At 38.3% G+C, this 20,601-nt stretch overlaps 2 protein-coding genes across 7 annotated transcripts in view; one reads left to right on the top strand and one right to left on the bottom strand.

Moving 5' to 3' along the window:
• The window catches only part of SLC25A46 (solute carrier family 25 member 46), a 31,709-nt gene extending 16,590 nt beyond the window's left edge, over positions 1-15,119 (bottom strand). Inside the window, 6 exon segments of the mRNA XM_021009341.2 lie at positions 7,642-7,742; positions 8,222-8,299; positions 9,803-9,860; positions 11,274-11,316; positions 14,743-14,968; positions 14,970-15,119. Coding sequence (XP_020865000.2) covers positions 7,642-7,742; positions 8,222-8,299; positions 9,803-9,860; positions 11,274-11,316; positions 14,743-14,968; positions 14,970-15,023 — 560 coding nt within the window. The 5' untranslated portion in view covers positions 15,024-15,119.
• Positions 15,120-15,173: 54 nt separating this feature from the next.
• The window catches only part of LOC144456898 (uncharacterized), a 28,486-nt gene continuing 23,058 nt past the window's right edge, over positions 15,174-20,601 (top strand). For 2 of the 6 annotated variants that reach the window (XM_078153103.1, XM_078153100.1), the window contains exon 1: positions 15,174-15,580. In XM_078153103.1, the coding sequence (XP_078009229.1) occupies positions 15,244-15,580 (337 nt within the window). In that variant the 5' untranslated portion in view covers positions 15,174-15,243. Of the gene's footprint in view, positions 15,581-19,570; positions 19,691-19,881; positions 20,466-20,601 lie in introns of those variants that run through there. The other 4 variants (XM_078153101.1, XM_078153104.1, XM_078153102.1 and 1 more) reach the window with 4 other exon arrangements.

Below are 20,601 nucleotides of genomic sequence, written 5' to 3' on the forward strand. Positions count from 1 at the left end.
GCAACAGTTTTGGGAGCATTCGCGTTAGATACAGTAAGATGACTGGGCAATTGGTCAGAAAGAGATTACAGGGGCCCCCTATGCTAGCAATGGGCATAGGACCAAACAATGTTTGGCAATTTCACAGCCTGTACCCACTTCTGGGTCACAGTTCAAAGGGGAAAAGGAGCACTTTTGGTCATAAGAGAGGGCAGGGGCCCTAAGGAGTAGTCACTTGCTATTCCAAGGAACAGGGGCCTGAGTGACACAGGGGTCCTGGGGAGCAGAATTACTTCTGGTCCCAAGGGATCTGGGTAAGGACCAGAGCTCAGACCAGAAGAGCAGTGACCATACCTCTCCCATGATCACATAAAAGCAACAAAAATTTCGAAACTCTCAGAATTTGCTCTGAAAACAGTAGTGTGAAAAAGACTGAAGCTTTGCTCAATGCCTCTCCCCCAACAATGTCAAGAATGGAGCCCAACTTTAACACAGAATTAAAAGTCAATAAAAAGGCTGGGAAAATGAACAAACAACAACAAAAAAAAGAACCTGGCCATAAAAAACTACTACAGAGACAGGGAAGATCAAGACACAAACTCAGAGGAAGATAATGATGTCAAAACAACAAAAGTGAAGCCTCAAAGAAAAAAAACCCATTAATTGGACACATGCCCAACAAGAATTCCTGGAAGAGCCAAAAAATGATTTTAAAAATCAAATAAGAGTGGTAGAAGAAAAATGGGTAAAGAAATGAGAGGGAAGAAAATTATGAAAAGAGAATTAAAAGCTTGGTAAAAGAGGCACAAAAAATACTAAAGAAAATAACATCTTAAAAAAAATTTGGACAAAATTAGAACAGATTGATAAAAGAGGTTACAAAACTTAACTGATGAAAATAATTCCTTATGGAATAAAAGGCACAAAAGCTTAGTGAAGAAAATAATTCCTTAAAAATTAGAATTGTGCAAATGGAAGCTAATGACTTCAATGAGACATCAAGAAACAATAAAACAAAGTCAAAAGAATGAAAAAAACAAGAAAATGCGAACTATTTCATTGGAAAAAACAGCTGACTTGGGAAAACAGATTGAAGAGAGATATTTTAAGAATCATTGGACTATATGAAAGCTATGATAAAAAAAAAAGAGCCTAGACATCATATTTTAAGAAATTATGAAGGAAAACTATCCTAATATCCTTGAATCTGAGGACAAAACAGAAACTGAAAGAATCTACCAATCACCACCTGAAAAAGATACCAGAGTGAAAACTCCCAGGAACAGTATAGCTAAATTCCAGAGCTTTCAAGTTAAGAAGAAAATACTGAAAGCAGCCATAAAGAAACCATCCAAATACCATGAAGCCACAGTCACCCTCACGTAAGATTTAGTAACTACCATGCTAGGGTATAGAGTGTGTTTAGGGAAGACTAGTCCCTCTGGTGTGAGGGTTGATAAGCATTTTTCAGGGCTGCTTTTCACCTTTGGTGTCTACCTGATCAACCCAATTCTCACCTGTGGCTCTAAGAAACTGTAGCATGCAGTGGCCAAACCCTTGTAAACTGTTGCAGCAGATTGGCTCAACCAGGTTGAGGGTTAAGTCCCAAACCCTTCAGTGAGTTAGAGGGGTGTCTACCCCAAGTATGTAAAGACTTCCTCTGGTGGAATGGGTGATTGAGAACAATTTGTTCCAACAGCCATGAAGGTGGCTGAAGCAGGCACTGTGGAGAGCTTAGAGCTTGGTTAGACATCAAAGATGCCACCTACTGCATCCCCAGTCATCTTGAGTTTATCTTACCACTGGACTTTGATGATAGGCAGATAATTTCACACAACTCTGCCTCACTTAAATCCAATTTATGTGCAAATCAAAAGATATCACCCATACTATTTTTACATATCACAAAGTCCTGTGACAACATGCAAGTGACAAAGCAGATGTAGATATACTGGGAGCTATATCGCCACCCTGCACACAAGTGGCCCAGGGCATAGGGTCATCTTCTTGCCAGAAGCAGCAATGGGATTCGGCAGTCCCCTGGGTATCTGAGCAGCCTTTTTGAACAAACTGCACTGCTCACTCCTGACATGAGAAAGGGCCAGAAAAGGTACCCTAAAAATTGTCTGCTTCACCCAACTCTGACCTGCTTACCGTAGCCATATGGGAATCCCACTTTGTGGTTGAAACACAAAACGCAAAAAAATGTAAAAAAACTTCTGCAAAGTTGATTCCACTCATCATCAATACATGGAACACACGTACACTTATGGACAATATAAAATCTAGTGGACCTGAAAGACGAACAGCTCTTATTGTGAGAGAACTTAGCAGGTATCAAATCCAAATAGGAGCCCTGATTGAAACAAGGCTGGTAAATGAAGGTTAGCTTGCTGAAGCCAGAGCTGGATACGTGTTTTTCCTATAGTGGCTTCAGTGAAGGGAAGCACCATGAAGCTCGCATAGGTTTTGCAATCAAAACTAATCTAATCAGCAAACTTGTATGCCTCCCAAAAGGAGCGAATGACAGGCTCATGACAATGTGATTGTCACTTGCAGGAAAGTGCCATGCCACCATCATCAGTGCTTATACTCCCACCATGACGAATCCTGCTGAGGTCAAAGAAAAATTTATGAAGACCTGGAGACCCTTATCATCAATGTGCTGAAAAAGGACAAGATTTATAATTATAACTCTGGGTGATTTTAATGCAAGAGTAGGCACAGACTACCACATATAGCAGGGAGTCCTTGGGAACAATGGAGTCAGAAACAGCAACAGCAATGGTCACTTATTACCAAAGACTTGTGCATCTCATTATCTTCTCATTACCAATATTGTCTTCCATTTACCTAAATGCAACTAAATTTCGTGGATCCACTCTTGCAATAAACATTAGCATTTAATAGACTATGTCATTGTAAGGAAAAGAGACATAAGGAGATTATGAGAGTGATGAAGACAATGTGTGGCACAGAGTACTGGACTGATCACAGACTTATCTTCTTCAAGCTAAACATTCACATTTAACAAAAATGGTGGCCTCAAGGCAAAACAACTACCAGAAGACTTAGTGTCAAGAGATTAGAAAGGTTCTCTGAGCAGAAAATTTGTTGCTAACTTGGAGGGAAACTTGAGCCAACATGCAGTTGGAAATAATGGGGCAGAAAAGCAGAGGGCAGCTTTCAGAGATTTGGTGCACCTAATTGCATTTACTCACCTGGGTCAGAACACTTGCAAACATCAAGCAGGATAGTTTGTCTCTAAGAAGGCAGCGTTTAACTCCATCAAAAGTAAAGTGCAAGTAAAGCTTAGAGAGATGCAGGATTCTTGGCTCAGTAAGAATGCAGATGAAATTTAGTTTTACACTGATAGTAACATCCAAAGTGCTTTTATGATGCCCAGAGACTACTTATGGACCAAAGTCTTTTGGTGCATCTCAACTACTCAGTGCTAAAGGAGCCACACTGATCAGTGATAAGGACATGATCCTACAGAGATTGGCTGAAGACTTCCATAGTGCTCTCAACAGACCATCATCAATCAATGCTGAAGCCAACGACTCTTTACATCAGGTTGAAGTCAATTCCTCCCTAGCTGAAGTTCCAACTGAAGAAGAGGTTTTGAATGTCATTAGGCTGCTCTCATGTGGCAAAGTGCTTCGTGTAGATCCTCCAACTGAGATTTACAAGACGGGGGCCCATTGCTCATATAAAAGCTGACTGAAATTTTCTGGGTTATGTGTTAAGAGGAGGTTATTTCCCAGAAGTTCAAGGATGTTTCCATTTTCCTCCTCTGTGCTTTCTATGTTGAGTCCTTCTAACTGCCCTATTAACTGTCCTTATAATGATAAAGTTCTTAAGCATTACATGTATCATCTTCCCGTATAGGAATGTAAACAGTTTAACTTTATTGAGTCCCTTAGGATTTCATATCCATTTGCTGTAACATGGAACCATCAGTTACAGCAAATGGATAAATTTTGAATACTGTGGATAAGTTCATTTACCTTGGCAGTATACTTTCCAGGGATGTCCACATAAATAATGACGTTGATATACACACTGCAAGAGGTAGCTCAGTGTTTGGAAGGCCCCAAAGGAAAATGTGGGAAAGAAGGGTTATTAGACTGTCTGCCTACCAAAATGAAGGTCTGCAGAGCCGTTGTGCTGATCTCACTGTTGTATGCCTGTGAAACCTGGACAGCATAGTGAAATACTTCCATTTGAATTGTGTTAGGAAGATTCTAAAGATCACCTGGCAAAATAAGGTACCAGACACTTTCTCAATCTCAACTACCAAACATTCACACTCTACTGCAGACAGCACAACTCTGATGGGCTGGCCATGTTGTTCCAATGCCAAATGTACATTTGCCTAAAAGATTATTTAATGGAGAACTACACAATGAAGTTGCTCACGTGGTGGTCAGAAGAAGTAATACAATGACAGTCTCAAGGTTTTTCTGAAGAACTTTGGAAATGATTGCATGATATGTGAGATACTAAGCAAAGGACCAGCTAGCATGGTGTGCCAGCATCAAAGGAGGTGCCATGCTTTATGAGCAAAGCAGAATTGCAGTAGCTGAAAAGAAACATGAGATGCGCAAATTTAGAGACAGCTATATTCCCAATGTTCATGTGGACTATTTGTGCCCAACCTAGGGTAGAACCTTTTGAGCTTGTATTGGTCTAATCAGCCTTAGTTGGACATACTGTCCCTTGACTCCATCCTAGTGATGTCACTTTGGTCCTCTTTTGAGAATGAAGGACAACAACCAACACATGCTAAAGGAACAGAGTACCTGCAATATGATATTCCGGAAGGCAAAGGAGCTAGGATTACAATCAAGAACAATCTACCCAGCAAAACTAAGTATACTCTTTAAATGGGGAAAAATGGATATTTAATGAAATAAAGGACTTTAAAACATTCTCGATGAAAAGACCACAGCTGAACAGAAAACGTGACTTTCAAATACAAGACTCATGAGAAGCATGAAAAGGAAAACATGAAAGAGAAATCCTAAGGGACTCAATAAAGTTAAACTGTTTACATTCCTACATGGGAAGATGATACATGTAACGCTTAAGAACTTTATCATCATAAGGACAGTTAGAAGGACTCAACATAGAAGGCACGGGATTGAGTTGATTATGTTGGGATTATCTAAAAATAAATGGATGGGCGAGAAGGAAGGATAAATTGGGAGGAGGGGGAAGGGAGAGGAAGAACAGGGAGCATTATTGCACATAAAAGAGGTATACAAAGAGCTTTTACAGTAGAGAGGAAAATGGGGGGGGCAGGGGTAGGGAGGCAATGCTTGAACCTCATTTCCATCTGAATTGATTCAAAATGGGAAGAATATCTCAATTTACCCAAGGAAGTAGGGCAGTTAAGTAGGAAGTGAAGGGGATAAGAGGACAGGGTGAAAGTGATAAGAGGGAGGGCAGATAAAGAAGGCAGTACTTAGAACCAATGAATACTTTTTCATCAAACCATTAAATTTATTACAACGTTGCTACCCCACCCCACACACACACAGAGGCAATATTTCCACATAAAAACTTTCAAGGAAGCTTTGCATTCACAAGCAAGTGAATTAAAACAACAATGCACTTAAATATGAAAATAAATACTGCATGATGTCCCTTGTCTAAGAATATTACAAAATATTTTTCTTCAATGGAATCAACTATTACATTTATCCAAATAGAAGACTTAAGTGTCCATTTTCTTGGCCAAGATACAAAATGAATTATAAAAACCATAGCTGTGTGGTTGTGTTGAGCTGCTTCAGTCCAACATGACTCTTCATGACCCATTTGGGGTTTTCTTGGCAAAGATACTAGAGTGGATTGACATTTCCTTCTCCAGCTCATTTTACAGATGAGGAAAATGAGGCAAACAGGGCTAGGTGACCTGCCCAATGTCATATAGCTAGTAAGTGTCTGAGGATGAATTTGAACTCAGGTCTTCCTGACTCCAGGCCCAAAACTCTATTCACTGTGCCAACTGGCTGCCCATTTGTGTCTATATACATACAAAACATTTAACCATTACTAATATGTACAAAGCTCTTTGCTAAGTAAAAAGGGAGTATAAGGAAGAATAAGACATAGTCGGATCTCTCAAAGAGCTTCCTATCTAGCAGAAAGAAATTCAGGCAATTAACTCTCATACTTCGAAAGTACATAAAAGAACAACAAAGTATTAGGAAAATTCAGGAGAAAAATAATTTCTGCTTCCTTCATCCCTTAAATAAGATCATAGGCTATACATGGATGAAAACTAATCTACTGAGACTGGAGACTAAAAACTCAGATTGGAAGGTTAATAAGAACTTTATTAAAACAATATATCTTCTCTATTCAACTAGCTTACCAAATTTTTTTTTGGGGGTGAGGCAACTGGGGTTAAGTGACTTGCCTAGGGTCACACAGCTAGTGTCAAGTGTCTGAGGCCAAATTTGAACTCAGGTCTGCACCCAAGTCTTTTCCTGTATTCTGTCCTTTTAAATTCAATACTACTACTCAAACATATATTTATTAATTTATTTCTCCTTTATGGCTGCCCCTTGAGGGCAAAGGAAATGTTTTATATTTGGGGAATATTTCCCACAGCACATATGCTAAGCCCTTTACAGACAGTCATAAATATTTATTATTTTCCAAATTACATAATGTTTTCAAAGTTTTTATACTTCTGACTAAACTTCTGAGAGTATTTAGCTATGAGTATTAATTTATTTTCTTTCAATGTAGTACTATTCAAAAAAGAAGGGTGAGTGTGAATGAGCCAAGAACACATTTTCATTTTTAAGTATGCATATTCTAATGAAAATATTTGCTAGCCCAAAATTTACGAGTTAAAATTTAAATCTTTTTTTTTTAATATGACTATATTTAAGAGAATTTTAGAGCCATAAGCTGAGGAGACTGGAACAGGGTCCAAATCTGTGATTTCAATGGTATGCAGAAATCTTGGGAGAGAAAACTCCCTCTACCATTGTAGTTTGCTTTAGAAAACACATAAAGTTTTTAAAAAAAGGTATTTTTAGGAGGCAAATTTGAAGCTACGGTTTAATAAGAATAGGCAAAAATCTTTTTAAGTTCCTTTCCATTTGTAAGGGATAGAGACAGGAACTAGATCTGTTATTTCATTAACATAGGGAGCTCCCCGATAAGGAAATTCTCTTTACTAATCCCACGTTCATACCCTTCCTGAAAGTTACAGTCTTCAAGAATTGCCTGGGAGCAGCTAGGTGGCACAGTGTACAGAGCACCAGCCCTGAAGTCAGGAGGACCTGAGTTCAAATCTGACCTCAGACCACACTTACTAGCTGTGTGACCCTGGGCAAGTCACTTAACCCCAACTGCCTTAAGAAAGCAGTAAGAGGCTGTAACTTGCCCAACGTCACATGGCCAGTATATATCAGACACAGGACTTGAACTAGGTCTTCCTGGCTTTGAGACTGGCTCTCTATCTATTTTACCATAGCTATTTCCTCAGTTCAAAACAATTCAATTAATTCTATCATTCACTGGACCATAATATTATAGGCAAATTTCTCTTTTGGCTATTTCTTACTAGATATCAGATTCAAGATGGACACTTAAATTTTTTTTCCTTACATTTCACTATAGATTTTAAAAGGATACCTTGGCAAAGGTGTGAATTCACTGATAATTCCTTCAGCTCCAAGTGTGATGCCCTGAACAATAAATGTGCTTCCCATTCCTTTCCAAAGGGCTCTTGGACCCTAAAATGCAAAAAAAAAAAAAAAAGGTATACCCATTAAAGTCTGCATAATATGGGCAAATTCTTAATTATATGGTAATAGTTATTGATGCTTTCCCAGAGAAAATCTTAATAGAGGGTCTTGACTCAATTTCTTTTCATACTCTTAAGGTATTAAATTCAGTAAGAATTAATTAAGCATCTACTATGTGCCTGGAACTCTGCTAGGAACTGAGGATACAAAAACATAATCAAAACAGCCCTCAAGGAGCTTCTGTTATATTCTTACAGATAAGCAGTTTGAATTAGGGTCATGAAGAATATACCAATTAAACATGAATACATATATTTCAAACTTTCTCATTTTAAAAAAAACTTTTCTTTATTGTCCATCTAAACAGACAAGAACAGTTCTTTTTAAAATTAAGGTAAATGAGTATACATAATACAACTTCAGCCTTAGAAAATGTATCAATCAAACCGGTAGACTGACATTCTCACCTGGGTTTTGTTGAAGCTGTACATGACATTGATGACTGTAAATGGAGTGAGGTGATAATGTCGAGCATGATAATTAACCTGTTAGGAAGATTTTTAAGTTCTTTGTTATCAATGGATTAAAATTTCATTTTCCCTTAAATACATTTAAATAAACCAATGAAATATTGAGTGTATCAACACATTTCTATCTTAGGGAACATAGAAATATATTTAGAAAGCAGTAATTTTATTTTTAAAAATCAGGAAGTTAATTAAAATTCATTTAAACTATATTTTTACAATAGTAGAATATGCTTATTACATAGTTACGTGAAGAGACTCCTAGTCAACCTAAGTTCCTAAAATACTGATATTCTAAGTTCAATTCATTCTCAGAGAATCTATACATGGGTCCCTTATAAGAGGAAAGAGCCATTAATGTGCATGAGTTCCCCTAAAAGAACTTAAAAAGTCACTACTGAAAACAGATTGAGCCCTAAAATGCCAAGTCTTCCTTTTCTACCAAAACTTTTTTCATATAAGGTTTCAGAGATGATTCTCCTCATACTCCTCAGTGGGGCAGCTACATGAATTGAAGACATTACATACAGTCAAAAAAGTCCATGAGCTATATATCAGATCGTTGCAGAAAGGCAACTTACTTCTATGGTTCCTCTTCAGGGATCTGTCTCTAGCACAGAGGACATTATAGAAGCAAGGGAACTTAGCTAATCATCATCACTGCTTCAAGGAATTACAAGATTAGAGGGAGAGAGTTAAAAAAGGACTAACTAGATAACAGGGATACATGCTGTGACTGCACCAAAACATTACTGAAGATGAGACAATTTCCCATATTTATAGTCAGAATATTTTTAAAAATGCATTTTCCTTTAAATAAATGTGGATAAATCCACAAAACTTGAAATAAATTAAGAATTACATTTTGAAAAGCACTCTATTTTAAAACATTTGTTTTAAGCAAATTTAAAAGCAAAAGTAAGCCTTGATTTGTTTTGAAGTATGAGGAGCCCATTTCCAATCCATTTGGATAATTCGCTTTATCTCTAAGGTTCCTATAGTTCTAAAATTCTATGCATTTATGATTCTAAGATGAAAAAGTTAGTGAAAAAATATTACAGAAGACAATGATAACTTTATAGTTTTGGTTTTATCATATGATTTATCACAAAATAATAATAGCCTTTAAAGGCATACTAAAACAATGACTTGCAGTGACTTCATTGATACACAACATACAGAAAAAAGACACTAGAGTGAGTCAAAGAAAATGAGTTCTGATCCTGACTCTGCCATTCATCAACCATGTGACTTAAGGAAAGTTATTTAAACTCTGTCTCTGTTTCCTATTCTTCAAAATGAAGAGATTGGACTAGAATGTTAAAGTTCCTTGCATCTCTCAAATTCTGAGATCCTAAATACTAGCACCGATTTTAGAAAAAAATCACTTGAAATAAGAGAGTAAAGATTTATAGCCTGCTTTATCAAAGTTCATCACAAATCTTGGAAGCCTCATTATTACCTGTACTAAGTGAGCATTTAATTAAAATTTTCAAAAGGTAACAGAAATTATGCAATTACCTGACACTGGCGACGGAGAACAATGCAAGGATGGGCCAAAACATTTTCTGTAAACAGACTACAAAAATAATTTTGAACATTTGTGTAAATACTCCAAAATCTATCTTTCTAAAGAATCATAGGTTTACAACATACAACCCTAAAATTATTAATACATATTTGCTATTAAAATGATCTTGACTACACATAAAAATATATTTCAAAAGCAATGTACTATTACTAACAACATACAACTGAGCTGGAGCTATGTAACTGAAACAATACATACTACTCATTTATAAAGAACAAATCCCTAATGGTGAATGTGTGCTAAGCAATTAATCCTTTCTCTTAAACATCCACTTTCATTTCTCTAAATCTTTATTAGTATATTCTGTAGAGTCAGAATATATACCCCAAAAGTTGTCCTCTGATTCCTCATCATGGTATGAAGATGAAACTGGATTCAAGAAATAACACAGTTAAGTCTGGGGAAGTGCATATACATGATGACCACAGGTGATGTGTTTCGAAGCCAAAGAAACTCTTAAGTTACAGAGGGTTATCACAACAGAGAAAGGAATTCCCACATCAGAAAATCCCATAGGTTCCTGAAGTATTGAAGTAAGTATTACAAAATGTAACAATAATAAGCAAACATAAATTTGGTATTTTGCTCCTTACTGAATTTGATGGAAATATGAAGAAATGCCCATAGCTAAGCTGATATCCAATTAAAATCTATTAGCAAATACAATTAGCAAATACATAGCAAATAGCTATGTCATAGTTAAAATCTTCAAAACAATAAAATCATACACTCTATTAAATGTACTCTACATATTCTACTCACTGTAGATTATAATGTTTATAAATCTCAGGTTAATTTTAAATAAAACCCAGACTTTCTAGTGCTTAATCTTTCTTTCCAAAGTCAGGGGCAAAACCACAAAATTACTTTTTTACTTTTAGAAGTGAATCAGCCCAGGGGTTCTCAGCATAGGATAAATCTCAAAGAAGTTCATGAGCTTGGATAAGAAAAAAAATTATCTTTATTTCAATAAATCTTGTTTCCTTTGTAATCCCATGTATTTTAATTTATGCATTTAAAAACAATATTTTGAGGAGTCCATAGTTTTCATCAAACTGTTAATGGGGTACCTGACCCAAAAAGTTAAGAACCCTTGATCTAACCTGTCTTCCTCTGATCACAAACTCAGAATTTTGATTCTTACTGCCCAAAACAATTATCACCTATTCAATCAATTTCTTCATCTTAGACACTACTCATTTTTGGGGGGGAGTGAGGCAATCGATGTTAAGAGACTTGCCCAGGGTCACACACAGCTAGTAAGTGTCAAGTGTCTTCCGCCAGATTTGAACTGAGGTCCTCCTGACTCCAAAGCTGTAGCTCTCTCTACTGCACCACCTAGCTGCCCCACACTACTCAATTTCTAATTAAGTTAAAGCATATATCACATAAAACTAGTACCTTGCAAGTCCAATACCAAATCCAGCAAATCTATTCAACTGTTCTGAAAGAGAAGAAATAAGATTATATATCATTTATAGTTGGGTAAACTGTAGCAACTTAAGATTAATTTCTATTTTTAGAATGTTCATATAAATGATGAATTTGTACTGGAGACCCTGAAGTATTCCCATGACTCCTGGTTACTCATGAATACATTTTCTCCTGCACAGGATAAAGATGGATACACAATTACAGTTGGTACCATTAAAATGATACGCAATTAATCCCGGGGAGTAGGGGAGGAGGAATCCATAAAAGTCCCTATAATACTTTTTCTAGTAACCATATGGGGGGGGGGAATTTCTTACTTTTCTTCTCTGTCCTTCCTCCCCCACCTCCACCCCACCAAAAATCCATTTGTTTTGAGTGCTTAATTCACTTACTGGTCTAGGCTTAAGTGTCATTAGTGCCTTTTGAATAATAAATTTAATAGAAAAGTGTCCAGTTAGAAGTATTCATGCACAGATGATAAAAACGGAAGGAACCTTTCTCTATATCTGTAGCCAGCAGAAAAGAATGTTATGGTAAGGTATCACAAACCGAAAAGTTTGCACTTCAGGTGACATTTTAATAAGAGACAAAAAGGGAGATTTGTCTTTGACTGTGCTTTTACTCTGTCCCCTTGCTTCTGAGTAAGCAATGACCTTGCTCTTTTCACCTTTAAAAGAATCTAAAGTGTATTAGTATATGTTAAGGGGAGTGGAGAAGAAACTATTTGGTTAGCAGAATGTTTAATAATTACTTCATTCATGCATGCATTCACACCAGCCTCAAAAAGTATAAGACTAGATGCCAAGTCTCTTTCATCCTCTTATAGTTCTTCTCACCCTCTCCCCTATTTCACGTGAAATATCTTCTCCACTCTGGCCAGAAAAATTAGTATCCAGGAAAGACTGTAGTGCAAAAAAGGGGGGTGTGGGAATATTCAATAAAGCTTAAGAAACAAAAAATCAAAAACTACTACTTTATTCTCTCTTTTCCAAGAAATTTCATACCCAAAGAAATTCTCTAAGGTCAAACTAGATCGCAAATTGAGAGCCGTAGCAGTTATCTTATTCAACTTTGTAGACCCAACAGTGCTTAATGTATATAGAGTAGGTACTGAATAAAATATTAAATAAATTGAATTGCTTGTTGTATAGACTATACCATTACCTACTGGCTCCTATTATTGCCACAATAGCTTCATACACTATTTTCAGTGTAAGAAATTGACTTAGTTAAGAGAAGCTTCTACCCTCATTCTAATAATACTAATTATTTCAAATTTAAAAAAAAAAGTATTAGTATCTTCAAAATAAGAACGGTAAAAGAGCCCTAACAATAACTGTATAAATGGTTAATTATTTTCTCAGTGACTGATCAGGATAGGATTATCACTTTAAATATGGAAGAGATTTCAGTTCATCTAGTTAAGCAACTTCATTTTATACATGAGGAATCTGAGATCCAGAGAGATCAAGTGACTTGCCCAAATTCACATATATAAATGGCACAACTGAGACTGGAAACCAGACCCTTTTAATTTCAAATCCAGGGCTTTTTCAACTGCACCACAAATGTTTTCTAGTACAGCAAATAAGAACTTTAAACACATAGGAATGACAATAATGTGTGGAAACAAATTTTCATCTCTGGCTTATAAATCTCAATATTTTATAATCATTATATATTTATATATGTATTTAGCACAGTATCTTAGTATCAGGCACATAATAGGCCTTAATAAATGCTTGTGTGTTTGTGTGTGTATACATGGGGGAAAAACTGTATCTGAGACAGCAGCACTATAAAACTTCATAAGACCACAAAAGGAAATCCTTTACCTTTCCTTGAATAGGAATTTCCTCTGTAACATGAGTTCCCTGAAGAGAAACCCACTACCTCTCAAGGCAACTCATTCTACTTTTGGATACCTTACATTGTTAAGTTTTCCTTTACAGTGAGCCAAAACTTGATCCTCTCAGTTGCCACCAACTGCCCTATCTTTGACCTCTGGGACCAACCAAATCCCTTTCACACAATAATCTTCCCAATAATTGAAGGCAGCCATCAAGGAATATTCCCAGGTCCTTCAAGAGATCCAAGCATGGCACTGCTAGCCAGTTCTCTTACTATCCAGGTTGCCTTCTTCTTCACATATTCCATTTTGCCTATGTAGTTTCTAAAATGTAACATCCAGAATCAAAAACAGTTCTGTAGATATGGCCTAACTACGGCAAAAATGGGTCTACCATGTTCAGGACACTATGCCTTTCAATGCAGCTTAATATCAAATTAATTTTTTGGCTGCCATTTATATTAACTGACTTATACTTTTAGCCCACTAAAACTCCTTAATTTTTCTCACTTATAGTTACTGCTATAACTAATTATTTGACTGTAGTTAAAGCAAATCATTCAAACAACAATAAAATATTTTCACAATTACAAAACTTTGGAGCCACACAGCTCCAAATCTGGAATCAGCTCTGGTGTAGGGATGTTATTTACAACCTCAAATAGATACATTCTGGTATTTAGCTGTGTAGCTTTACCATTATCATAAAGGCAAATGAGTTTTTCAACTTAAGCTGAAATTGTAAAATTAAATTTAAAAAAGCATCAAAATGAGCTTTAAAGATTTTGTTTACTGAGTGGCAGGTCCAAATATCAATTTCATGTTCACCTGAAGATGTTTCTACTTCTAATAGGGATGGAAATTCTATAAAAGCTGAGAGTTCAAGATGAAGATGAAGATTAAAAAAAAACCCCTACTTTGAAGAAGCAAAGGAGGGCACTTAAAAATGTCTTTGAATTTAAAACTAATAGTGGCTCCAAAATAAACACTTTAAGACCAGCCTTCCACACAATTAAAAAAATTGTTGAATAAAATTGTTAAATAAAAATGAAGAATCACAGAGATATCTGATGCCCATGTTATTAATACTGAAACTTAAAGTGAAAATAATTGGGCACATAATAACCAAAGCTAGGAAACAGCAGATATTATTGACATTTTAAAAATTGGAGTTTTAGAGAATTCCCAAGATCACATGGTGGGGCTTAGTTAAGAGAACATTTTAGTCTTTTGACGCCCTACTCAAAACAATTTTCATTTTAAGTGTCACCAAATTGATTTCCTAGGACTTTAATACACCCCAAATTTCATATGGGGCTTCTCATCTTGGAGGCTTCGATGGGGAAAGAAGAAAACGAAAAGAGAATGGTAAGTTAAAAAATAGAAAGGACCTGGGATGGGGTTTGAAGGGCCTGGGCGGGGGGGGGGAGGGGGGAACATCGAGGAAGGCAATCCCAAGGGAAGACTAACAGCCGCCTGCTTTTTCGTTTTTTAAAGGAGCAGAATAACCGAAGGTCCCGGTTCTTTCTCCCTCCGCACAACCCGCCCAGGGCAGGTCTCGGGAGCCTGTCACTGCCCTGCCCTCACCGCTACTAGCCCCGGGCCCGCTGGGGCAGCTGCCGGGGTAGGGCTCCTCGCCGGGTCCCCCGAGCGGCGTGGGCACCGCTGCCGGGTAATGTGGGGTCTTCTCCCCCCAGTGCAGGTTGCGGCTGCCGGGGATGTCGGGCGGAGTGGTCACCCAGTGGCCCAGGTCGGAGGTGGAGCTGAAGGACCTTGCAGAGAAGCTGTTGCCCCCGGGATCCTCCCCGGCCGCCGCCCCCACCCCTGTAGCCCAAGCCATCGAAGCCGTCCGGACGCCGCGGATGCATCGAATTCGACGAGGAGGGACTGAGCCACTGGAGCCGGAGGGCACATCCACCATGAGAGGAGGCCCTCCCGCTACGACCACCGCCACTTTCTCCTCTGCGTCCAGAGAGTCTGACAACCGGAAGGCACTCGGTGCTCCCGGAAGAGGAAGTCCTCGAACATGGACTCAGCTCCTTCCGCTGTCAGTTGCGGCGTCGGTTGCTGGGGTGACGTAGGTGTAACATGGGTGTATCCGAAACGAAGTCTAGAGCGCAGAGAGCTTGTAAAGGTTGTGGTTTCAAAGGAGGAGATGTGGCGGAGGTGGGAGGGAGCAAATGTGGTCAAGCAGTGTACCCCGGAAGGGAGGGATCTCTAGGGAACGGAAAAAACGGCGTGAGTGGTGCCTCGGTCTTTATCTTCGGAGGCGACGACGGGCCGGGCCGGCATGTTCGAGTGGCGTCGGTGAGGGCCACACCGGGAGGGCGCCCACCCCGCTGCGGGGGACTGAGGGGCCCTTCTTTCCCGGCATCTCCTGGGGTGCCGCGATGGTCGCTGAGGTTTGGCATTAACAGCGGCGGGGGTGGGTTTCTCCAGTTGTGATCCAAATAACAGGTTGGGTTTTGAGGTGATTTTTTTTGTCGTCTCAAGTCTCCAAAATGCCGCGGTGCTGCCGCTACAGATCCTTTTGCGAGAGCAAGATCAGCCGGAGGAAGGCAGAGACGTGAACCCAATTCAAGTTAGGGAAAAAAAAATCAAACTACCCCCTGGGACTCTGAAACTGGGTGCCACCATTGAGCAAGTAAAGGCAATTTAGGGGCGTATTTACACCTTGCACCTGAAAATACGCGCTACTTAATCCAGGCTAATTAAACCTAAATGTGGACCATTATACAGATACTAAGGTTACCTGTTTTCATTACCTCCAAGGACTCCTGGAGCAAAATCGTACTTTCTGACCCTGAACTTACTTTCCATCTGTTCTTGACTCTCTTCTCTTGGCACCCTCTGCTCAAGATTCTGAGTGTTTTCGTAATAGAACATTAAGCCCTCCTTCGTTCTTAACCCTTATACACGTTACTGGTCTTCATTTAAAATGGTAGGCAGGGAGTCAGTCAATAAACATTTATAAAGCACTTTTGTGCCAAGCACTGTGATGAACACTGGGTATACAAAAAGCGCAAAAGACAATCCATGCCCTCAAGGAGCTCACATTGTAACAGGGAAGGCAAAAAGCAAGCGTACAAACAAGCTATGTACAAGATAAATAGGAAAGAAAAGAGAGAAAGGACTAGAAGTAAGAGCCGCTAGGTGTCAAAGTGGATGGAGAACTGGTCTTGGAATTAGGAAGACTCCTCTTCCTGAGTTCAGATTCAGCCTCAGACTCCTGCTGGCCGTGTGACCCTGGGCAAGTCACTTAACCCTGTTTGGTTCAGTTCCTCCTGTAAAATGAGAAGGAAATGGCAAACTACTCCAGTATCTTTGCCAAACGGGGTCATGAAGAGACAGACACAACTGAACAACTAGAATTAAGAGGAGTTGGGAAATGCTTCCTAAAGATTATAGAAGATGAGATTTTATTTGGGACCTAAAAGAAACCAGGGAATCCAGTAGGTGGAGATGAGGAAGGAAAATGTTCCAGGTATAGGGGACAGCCAGTGCAAATGCCAGAAGAAATAGATGGAGTGTCTTGTTCTTAGAACAGCAAGAGTGCCAGTAATCCTGGATTGAGGAATATGTGTTTAAGAAGCCTGGAAAGGCTAGGAGGGGGCTAGACTGTGAAGGGATCAGAATGAGGAGAGACTGGAGGCCAGCAGAACTACCAGCAGGCTATTTCAGTACTCCTAGCATGAGGTAATGAGGGCCTGCACCTAGGCAGGAGCAGTATCATCCTTTTTTAATTTGGCAGAAATTAATAGATTAAATTGGGATATGATACACTCAGACACAGGTGACAGACTTCAATCAAAAAAGAGTTACTATTTTGAGTAGTGCAGTTTTGGGTGCTATGGGTGATATGAAAGAAGGTAAGACTTTTGGGCACAACCTGTTTAAAAGAGCAATAGAGCAATATAACACCTGTTCTTTTTCTTCCGTGTCTCTTGGATGTCCACACTGTTTCTTAAGCCTAAAATGGACTCTCCCTATAAACTCCCACTGTAAATTATATAAACCGTTAAGGTTTAGAATGTGCTTTTCTCACAATCATCATTTGAGATAGGAAGGAGAATAATACCTGTCAGTCAAGCATTAAGCACATACTATGTGTCAGTCACTGGGAAATAAAAAGGGAAAAAAAAATTCTAACAGCTAGTGCTCTCTATGAAAGATATGCAACATTCTATGAAAGGTATACAACATGTAAACATATACTTTATACTGAAATTATTTTCTATTAATAACCCATTATTAATTAGGATCCAGGCCATTTATTTCCTCATTCAGGGATTAGTCCCTGTAGGTCAGTGAATCAGTCTCTGCTAGTCAGGGCCTGGTTGATAGAGGAGATTGTCCTAATCCTTGGAGTATGTTCCTCAATCTTGTTCCGGACCCCACCCAAGTAGGAGACCTTACTTCTGTTTGAAGTGTAAACAGAATCTAATCTAGGTAAATTCCTGCCCCAAAGCAATAAGTCCCTGTCTTTGTACCCCTCCTTTGAAGTTTAGGGTAACCCAGCTCATGAAGGAGAAAACCAACCAGAGTGGTCTAGTAGAGATGGATTCCTTTGTCCAGATTACTGGAGGCTGTTGAGTCTCATGATCAAGCCTCATTCTCAGCAGGAGGAGCTGAGTGAAGACTTTTAGCTCACCTCCTCATTAATTGTTCAACAATCAGGGTTGATTTTCACCTGTCACAAAATACAAAATAGTTAACATTCAAGTTAGGGGAAGTCAGGCACTGAAGTGTGATCTTGTTCTTTGATATGGAGATTAGGAGGGAATGAATTTCCAGGCATGACAGGTAGTCCAAAGACATTGAGAGGGAAGATGGAGTGTGGTGGTGTGAGCAGCAGAGAGAAAATGGGGCTTGGCTGCATAATGTAGAATGAGTTGAGGAAAAGTGTAATATATGAAGATAAGTTGCAGCCAAGTTATGAAGGACTTCAAAAGCCAAACAAAGTTAATATTTGATCCCAGAAGTATTAGGAAGCCACTGGAATTTATTGAATAAGGGAGTGACATGGTCAGTTCTACGCATATGGAGTATTTTCAGGACTTCTCCTTGAAACAATACCATATCTCCCTTGCCCACATGTCTATTCACCAAATCTTTGCAGCAAGTTTCTGTGATGTAGGTAATAGAAGGAACTGATCCAAATTTATAAGACTTGAGAACCTTTCCACAATAATGGTTTAATAATATGAATAGGTAATTTTGAAAGGAAGAAATCTAAGCTGTCATATGAAAAAATTCTATAAATCACTAATAATTAGAGAATACAAATTAAAGTAATTGTAAGGTTCTGGCTCACATCTATCGGACTGGGAAAGAAGACAAAAGAGGAAAATGTTAAATGTTGGAGCAAAATGTCAATTTTTCTTGTGGGAAATCATGTATACTAGTTTTTGCCCAATGCAAGTAGTACAGTTTGACTGCAGCACATAGTGTGTGGAGGAGAATAATTTGAAATAAGGCAAAATACATTAAATTTTAGCTAAGTGCATTTAAACCTCACAAATTCAGAGAAGAAAAAATATTTTAAAATATCCTTTAATGACTAAAATGCAACACAATAATAAAGGACTGCTGAAAAAAATTAATTGGAGACTAAATCCTAAAGAATTGATGGGTCAAAGGACAAATCAAATGTGTTAGAATGAGTCATTCCCCAACTGATTACAAAACTGAAAGCAGCAGAAATAGGTAAGTTTTGTAATTATTGGTTCAAATGATTCACAGTGGTTAATGCAAAAAAACTTTATCGGCATCCTATCTTAATTGGATCTCCCCTTAATAAAAAACATTACATACGGAAATCAGAAAATTGGGGGAAAAAATTATAGTTTCTCAGATAAAGGTCTCATATCTCAAATACACAGAGAACTCTGCCAAATTTATAAAAATATGACTCATTCTCCAATTGATAAATGGTCAAAGGATATGAATAGGCAGTTTTTGAATGAAGAAAATCAAAGTTGTATGTAGTCACATGAAAAAATACTCCAAATCATTATTGATTAGAGAATTAAATTAAAAATTTTGAGATATCTCTTACCTCTCAGATTGGCTAAAACGATAGGGGAAAATGACAAATGTTGGGGGGATGTGGACAAAATGGGACACTAGCACACTGTTAGTGGAACTGTGAACTGATCTAGCCATTTGGGAGAACAATTTGGAATTATGCTCAAAAAGTTATAAAACTATAAACCTTTTAACTCAACAATACTGCTGTAAGGTCTGTTTTCCAAGATGATCAGGCAAAAAGAAAAAGAACCTATATGTTCTAAAATATTTATAGTAGCTTTCTTTGTGGTGGCAAAGAACTGGAAATTGAGAGTATGCCTATCAATTGGGAAATGGCTAAACAAGTTGTGGTATATGATTGTGATGGAATTGTACTGTATTGTAGGAAATGATGAGCAGATTGATTTTAGAAAAACATGAAAAGATTTGCATGAAATGATTAAGAGTGAATTGAACAGAACCAAGAGAACATTTAAGAGCAATATTAGTTGAAGAATATGAGCAGGTAAGCTATACTCTGTCAAATAGTAGCTTTCTCTAGTTTGGGGTGGGGAGGGAAGGAGATAGCTTGGAATTTAAAATGTAACAAAAATAATTGAAATGTTTTTAAAAAGCATCATATGCCTATTATAAAAAAAAACACCACTGACTTCTCCAAATCTAAGTTAATTAACTTACATGTTTATGTATTCTCAGTCTTTAAGATTTCCAAGAGAGATCCCTGAATAATCCTCAGATCCAAGCCACTGTCTACTGTCTTTGCCTCAGGGCCTTCTCCAGTGCTCTGGATGACTTTCCCAGAGCAGAACCACCTTAAAGTACCAAATGCTACCTCCCTTGAAGACTGCCTCAAGGCCTACCTTTGCCTGTTTCTGCCTTCTCTGATTTGGGTTTCCTGGGCCTCACAGAAGACTCAATATCATTACCAGTTAGAAGGCTGGGCCTTGAAGGAGGGCCTTAAAAGTTTATTTACTGGGGGCAGTTGGGTAGTACAATAGATAGAGCTCTGGCCTTGGAATCAGGAGGAGCTGAGTTCAAATCCAGCCTCAAACACTTGAAACTTAACAGCTGAGTGACCCTGGGCAAGTCACTTAACCCTGATTGCCTCACCCCCCCAAAAAAAAGTTTAATTACCATTTTTACATGCAACTGGGAAATAAGATAAACAGGCAATGGGGTATAGAAATCTATCCTGCCTTACAGGAAAATAGAAGGGGAAGGGAACAGGAGAAGGGAGGACAGATTGGGGGGAGGGGTTTTCAGAATCCACGCCATCTTGGGGTAGGGGGAGGGAAGAGATTGGGAGAAAATTTGGAACTCAAAATCTTGTGAAAGTGAATGTTGAAAACTAAAAGTAAATAAATTAATTATTTAAAAAATTACTTGCCTCTCCCTCAATGGACCTTTCATCAGCCA

This window comes from Phascolarctos cinereus, unplaced genomic scaffold, assembly GCF_003287225.1.
Source record: "Phascolarctos cinereus isolate Bilbo 61053 unplaced genomic scaffold, phaCin_HiC Scaffold_4;HRSCAF=312, whole genome shotgun sequence".
Lineage (NCBI taxonomy): Eukaryota > Metazoa > Chordata > Mammalia > Diprotodontia > Phascolarctidae > Phascolarctos > Phascolarctos cinereus.